The following is a 7,141-nucleotide window of genomic DNA, read 5'->3' on the forward strand; positions in this document are numbered from 1 at the left end:
ATTATGAATGTCATCTTATCTTATTGTTCTGATTATCCTGCAAGTTCATTGCATCGATCTTTAACTCATTGATTGCATATTCTGGGACTGTGATTGTCTTCTTATCAAGTCCCATCTTTTACTAAGAGAAAAATCTCTATGCTTTTTATATGGTTGTTAAGTTCAGATCATCCTTGCATGTTGCCTTTTTTTTCTTGATACTAAAAAAACCTTAGAATTTGGGTTTGGTCAATTGTTTCTTTCATATTCTGTATCTTGGTAATATAAAAATATTACATACTGGGTAATCATATGTTGTACAATGTTGATCTACAATGCTAGTAGCAGTTATGTTTGTGAATCATGCTGTTAGTGTGTAGAGTGTACCAAGCAGTGATTTAGCTCTCTTCCGGTTGATTTGCAACATCATTGTCATTAGTATGTTCTATTCTTAAAATATTTTACTTTTCTAGAGATTAAAGGAGGCAGTATAATTTATGTAATTGTTAATGGTATTTTTACGAAGAAAAAAAGAAAAGAAAAAGAAAATATTGCAGCCGGGTTTTGAACGCAAGACCTCGGACTTAGCCCGTGTCTTAACCAAACCCAACCAACCAGCTGGTCTGCAAAGGTTTTGTTAATTATATATGGAATAAAATGTATATAAGGTATCGTTAGGAACATTGGAAATAAATCAAAACAGAAAGTGCGCGGCTAGGGAATCGAAGCCCAAACCTATGGCTTCGAGCAAAGCCCAACGGACCAACTGGGCTAGCGGTGGTTATTTAATCAAACTAGGGTCGAATTGTACTTAAGCAGTAGTTGGGAAATCAAAATTAATTAAAATGAGAAAGGGCGCTGCGGGGGAATCGAACCAGCAACGGTTTGATTTAATCAAACGCTGCTGACCAGGTGATCCAACGGGAATTTTGTAATAAGAAGGAAGCGAAATAGTCTTAAGCTGTAACAGAAGTATTAGGTTATAAAAGAGGTTAAGTTAAGGGAGGAAATTATTCTCTCGATCCCTCTCCCCTTCTCTCGAGTCCGACGGCGCGACTCCTCTCGGGCGACGGCAGCGAAGAAGCAAGGTCACCTTGTTGAGGAGGACGCGCGGACACGAAGGGAACGCCGAGATCGCGAGCTTCTCCGAAACCCTAGAGTCCTTCTCTTCCGGCTGTGAGTTCAAGAAACCGAGGTAAGTCGCTCCTCACCTGCGGTAAGATAGTTCCGAGCCTTTGGTTTTGAGTATCTCTTGTTTTGCGAATGTGCCGTGAGAAATTTCGGATTTCCCAGAGTTTGGTTTCGTTTTGTTTCCGAATTTTATTATGGAGATCGTTGTTTAAGGATTGCTGCCGTGGGTTGCAAAGAAAGAACAGGAGGGGGTTTAGTATGTGGAGCATGTAGGTTTTGCTAGATTAGTTTCCTTTGCTCCTTGCCGTGGTACTAAACCTGAAGCAGGATTGTTACTTTTTTTTCTGTTGGTTATTCCAGTAAGCACGAATGTTTCATTTTTCCCTTAGCTGCAGTTTGGTGTCATTCCTGTTTTCGAGTGTACAGATTTGAAGTTACCATTCCCTTGATGAGCAAGAATAGCCCTTGTTTGAAATATGTAGTATTAGTTCCCTTGCGTATCATAGTATGAACAACCTTAAATTCCAGCATGTAAACATTAGCATTTCTGTCACTTTCATTGGGTTTCGGTTTTGGTAATGTATGTGGTTTCCTGGACAGATTCGTAGCAGTTAAAGATGGATTTTTCATTGGGTTTTTATTCTAGTTTTCTACCATATATGCTAGTTCCTAGATTAGTTCTTGCAAACGTTAGTATACAATCCAAGTTTAGATTGTCATGTAGTATCAGATTTATATCCAAAGAAACTTAGTTAAGCATTGTCAATTAGAGGAGCAACATGAAAGAGGAACACCAATATAATATACCATACTGCATGTTCTTCACTTCCTTGATGCTTTAATTCTTCCAATAATATGTAGAACTATGGGTTAAGTATAGATAACATTCCAGGTGGCCTATTTCGTAATGTAAAGGACACACAAGTAGGATGGAATGAAATAAGTATTTAAGGAAGAAAGAAGATGATTGGTATAGCTTGAGAATGTAATTTGAATTCATTCACCTTTATGATTAGTACATCAAATTTAGACGTGTTAGGATTGGTTATGCTGTGGTTTCTTTAAGTTTCGGCAGCTTTCTTTTATTATAGTTTTGAATGCATGTGGGATTGATTAATAACACAGATTTAAGTTCTTCCTTGTCACTTTAATGGGCATGATCAGTTTATGGATATTCCAGCAAATTCAGTTTTTGGTTTGATTTGCTTTATGGATTATTGTTTTAGTTCTTTTTAGTATGAGATAGTTCTATGCTTTTAGGTTGCTTGTGACCTTAAACAGATTCAGTTTTGTTTGTTTAAGCATTCAATTCTAGGTTGTTTAAGTATTTACATTTCAATTTTGTAAGAAGCAATCTTTTATTAGAAGTATTAATAAGAACAAGTATTCTACTTGAACAAGTATAAGAAAGAGAGGCCTTAAGTAGATCTCAAAGTCGAGACTTTAGGGATTTTAGCACATAAGGTGCCTATTAAAATGCCAAGGCATTTAAAGAAGAAGTAATTAAGATTATAAGTATTTTACTTTTAAGAAGAGGCACCGACATCCAAGAGCTTGTCGTTAACAAATCCAGTGACCATTTTCTGTTGTGATGACCGTGCTCTTAGGATTGGTGGCTCGCTACTAACCTATTAGGAACACGACAAGATGGTACTGCCTGCCCAAGAAAGTTGATTACTATTTTAGTATTATAAGTATAAGCTTTTGAACTAATAAAACAAGGTGTTTACAAAAGTTTACAAGTATCAAAGAATAAGTTTTAAATAAGTAAAATAAAAGAATAAGTTATTAAGTAAGTTTAATAAGAATCGAAGTGTTTAGAATTCGGTAGTTAAATTCCTTACGCTTATGAAGACATGCAAGATATGATACATGTAAGATGCTATGTTTCTTTAAAGATATTCTTTAGTAAGATTAGAAGTACGATGTTTTTTGCTTTGTCACATTAATCATGAAGTATGCAAAATACGAGTAGTACTGCGTGCAGACGTTAAGATATAGTAATGGCTCGCTAACTGTGATATTTACATATACTTAAGAATCGAGTATCAGAGTATATGGCAACACTAAGCACTACTAAGGTAATTGAAGCAATTATTCATGACACCTCTCCTGGTCGGATCGGAAAGTACAGAAAGAAAGGAAGATGTGAGCGCGAAGGCGAGACGAAAGCAACTATACTAGCTGACTATGAGCTCTTGAAGCCTGGACTTAGTTAAGTGTATTGATGATGAGAGAATTGTCCGATCAGATGTGTTTTGTCAGTATATGTGTCCGTTTCATTGCGTATGCTATTTCATCCATGGCATGATTATGTCCAACCGTGGTGCGATGCCCAATGCTTGGTGATGCGTGAGGGATGATTATTGGTTCGATCGTCACCCACTTAGACCCAGTTGTCTACTTTTAGGTTTTCTAAGGGATTCTACGGACCGTAGCTAAAGAGAATGCACTTGGGTTATATTTTCTAGAGATGAGTCCCAGTTGCCCAAAAATTCCTTAAGTAGCCATAGTAAACATCATGAAGTGTGTCACGAGTTGTACATATCACATTAAAACATCCTAAAAAATCATTGTACTCTTTCGATTATTGGAAAGGCATGCATTAAATCATATTGACGAGACTAATTTAATTTGAATGGAAAATTTAATAGTGTCAATTTCATAGATATGGAAGCGTAGAACGACGTCGATTATCAATGCATGCTATTAGATCGCGTAATAATAGACAATAAATATGCGCAGACGGGAATCCGTTATCCTCGCCTCCACGCGTATGTGCTTGTTAAATATTAAGTGTATCAAAAAAATGACCTTTTAACCTCGTTAGTGTAGTTACTTGTTTGTGCGAAAGGATATATCAAGTGAGAGGACGAAGACTAGCTTACGCTAGGGCTTCACTTTTCTCCCAAGGTGGTTATATTATTAATTATGAGTCAAGCAGTCGGTCGTGTATCTGACAAGGAACGAGATGAGGTTTATGATATAGAAGGAACCCGATACCGAGAATCCACACATCATCATCGCCCACAGTATATCCCTGAGTATCTATTAATTACAACTACATCCTATCAGTCCTAAAATGCCCATTATCTAAAATGCCTATCCAAAGGCGTACTTGATGACGTTGAAATAAAATCGTCTGCATTGCCACGTCAAAACCACAAACATAGATATCGATGAATTTCGCATGAAGAAATCTCGTTCTACAAATGGGTGTCGATCAATTTTCTGATACCGCCCTGCTCCTACTGAATTGCTTGAACTCCCCGACTATTTTTACGTTGCCCCTTCGGTTGATTTAGCGTACCAACGTTTAGCAATAGTTATCTGATGCTGTAAAAATATTTTACTTGGGATTTGTTGACAATATCTATTATCTTTTTATATTGTAAGAATAATATTTATGTGTTGTTTACATGGATATTAACTTGGTGTGTTTAGATACACCGATGTATAATAATATTAACTAAATTTTGTACTATTAAAATGTTGTATAATATAGGTTTTTCACTATTTCGGAAATCAAATCGGCATCGTTAAACAATATTGATATTACATTGATTTTCCACCGCTGACAAAACTGGTGTTATTAACATATAATATTACATCAGTTTTACACCGTTGATGAAACGGTGTCGTTAAGTGATACTACAGGGTTTTAACTTGGATGTCTAAAATGACAGACCTTTTACATCGCCTTCATAGACATCGGTCGAAAATGTAATAGACACCGGTGGAAAATCGATGTCTATAAGGATTTTTGTTGTAGTGATGGGAACCATATTGTAAGAAACAATAACTTGATATCTCCGAGCCTCACTGTGTGAGATATGAAATCCTCTATGTGAGATTTCTTATGCCCTTATTACTTTCGACTATTTTTTGATGCCATGATTTATTGTTTTCTACTTTAATATATTTATCGATGATTCGAAAGATAATTTGAGATCTGAGAGACAGATTTAGGAAAGCAGCTGAGTCGAGATTGATAGATTCAAATGTGGGAAAAGAAAGACTAATTGACAATATATTATTATATAATATTCACCGACTAGTCTTTTATATTTATCTATATTGAGATTAAAATATATTAGTGAATATAAAATCAAACATTATCTAGGAATTACTTTTGATGAAAAAAGTAATTCAATAGATGTAATAAGTCTTAAATTTCGAGTATAACGAGATTTTGTATTTTATGATACAATGATGACTAGTTATTCATCATAATAGGTGCATTAAATAATTTTGTATATAGGTGTACTCGTAAATCGCACGACGTTCAATAACCCTATATAAAAGTCTAGTATGATGATATGATGAATCATATGAGTTGTGATCTAGTGATGAAAATTAAACATTCTTATGTGTAAAGCAGAAGATGTTAGTAACTTATATCCAAACATTCTTATATTATTAGTAACGTATGCTCACTATAGGACATTCAAATAAAATAATAAGGTTATCTCATGACTCTACAATCATAAATAACTCCATTAACCTAAATAAATATTAGTAACTCTATCTCATAATTTTACTAATATAAATGATTTCACTAACATAAATAAATATTAGTAACTCTAAATGACTATCCATATTCTTAATTTTTTTTTCTATAAATTCCTACTTCCTATGTGAAGTATATTAAAAATAAAAAAACAATACAGTGTTTATCTAGTCTATATCTTATTAAAAAGAATAAATCATTATAGATTAAGAAGTGAAGGATTATGCTATACCTTGATAGTTCGAAATATATACCTATCATCTCACATTTTAACAGTCTAGCACAGTCCGTTACTAGAGTTCACACTCATTCGGACGATTTACAGTGTCAAAGAGTAATTCATCATCGCCATTATTATATGTTTTACTTTTATCAACCTCTAACACCATTATTATTTACCGCTATAAAATCTGGATATTCAATAAGAAGATCTAATACAAATATCATATCTACATATTCTATTTCTAGCCACAGCTAAACAAGCTCAGGCGTAGCTATGAGTGTGTAGGATCAGCGATAAGGACGTCATCCCCGAAGAGGTAGAGCAGCCGCTCCACGGCCCAGCTTGGCTCCGGCGGCGGCGGAATCGCCACCCCTCTCCGGTCGACGAGCGGCGCGCGGCAGAGCGGGCAGCTGAGGCGCTCGTCGTGGTCGAGCCACCGGTCGAGGCACCGCTGGTGGAACACGTGCCGGCAGCTGCGCAGCTCGCGCACGCGGTCCCCGAGCCCCACTCCGCATAGGCACACGGCGCACGTGGCAATCGCTTCCTGCTCCGCAGCCAGCTCACCGTAGGAGGCGACGTGGAGGGCCGACCGCACCGCCCGGGCGGCGGCGCGGTGCTGCGCCTTTGCCTCGGCTCCTTTGGCGTCCTCGTCGGGAGAGGAAGAAGAAGAATTAGGCCGCCAGGAGGCGTAGAAGGGGACGAGGAACCATTTCAATACAAGAGATAATAAGAGGGCGGCCTCCTTCAGGAAGCGGAGCAGGACAAGACTAGAGCAGCAATAATCCACGGAGACGTTCATCTTTCTTTCTGTCAATAGATCATCAAAGAAGAGAAGAAGAGAGAGGTAAGAGAAGGGAAAGGGGAGGAAATCAGGTGGAAGCGCGGCTGTTCTTATAGGGCAATAGACAGATTGGTAGTGGGAAACAGAGAGGATGTATCTCATGCTGACCCAAGCTCGGGCTCTCTTTTCCTGACTTGCTAACTTTTTCTAAACACTTTAATATATGAAACAGTTGGTGATGGTGACTCTGAACAGCAATATGGATATGGTGGTCTAAGGAATCAACCAGAGTGCAAAAATATGGTCATCTTTTTAGCTGTATTCCACTTGGATATACATCAGGGAAAATGCATAAACACGATGGAGATGACTTCCTTTTCTTCCCATAAGGATCAGGCACCAGGTCGAATGATCAGATGAACTTTGAACAAAAGTAAACAGACAGGTCAGTATTTGGCAGTCAAAAGGTCATTGCGCATGTTGTGGACCATACTTAGCTTAAGAACACAAGGAAACC

General features: G+C 37.3%; 1 protein-coding gene across 1 annotated transcript; it reads right to left on the reverse strand.

The window, feature by feature from the left end:
- Nucleotides 1-6,014: 6,014 nt before the first annotated feature.
- LOC122000603 (RING-H2 finger protein ATL47-like) lies at nt 6,015-6,794 on the reverse strand. The gene has a single exon (XM_042554965.1). The coding sequence runs from the start codon at nt 6,784-6,786 to the stop codon at nt 6,115-6,117; it is 672 nt and encodes a 223-aa protein (XP_042410899.1). The 5' UTR covers nt 6,787-6,794; the 3' UTR covers nt 6,015-6,114.
- Nucleotides 6,795-7,141: the final 347 nt, after the last annotated feature.

This window comes from Zingiber officinale, chromosome 1A (assembly GCF_018446385.1).
Source record: "Zingiber officinale cultivar Zhangliang chromosome 1A, Zo_v1.1, whole genome shotgun sequence".
NCBI classification, from domain to species: domain Eukaryota; kingdom Viridiplantae; phylum Streptophyta; class Magnoliopsida; order Zingiberales; family Zingiberaceae; genus Zingiber; species Zingiber officinale.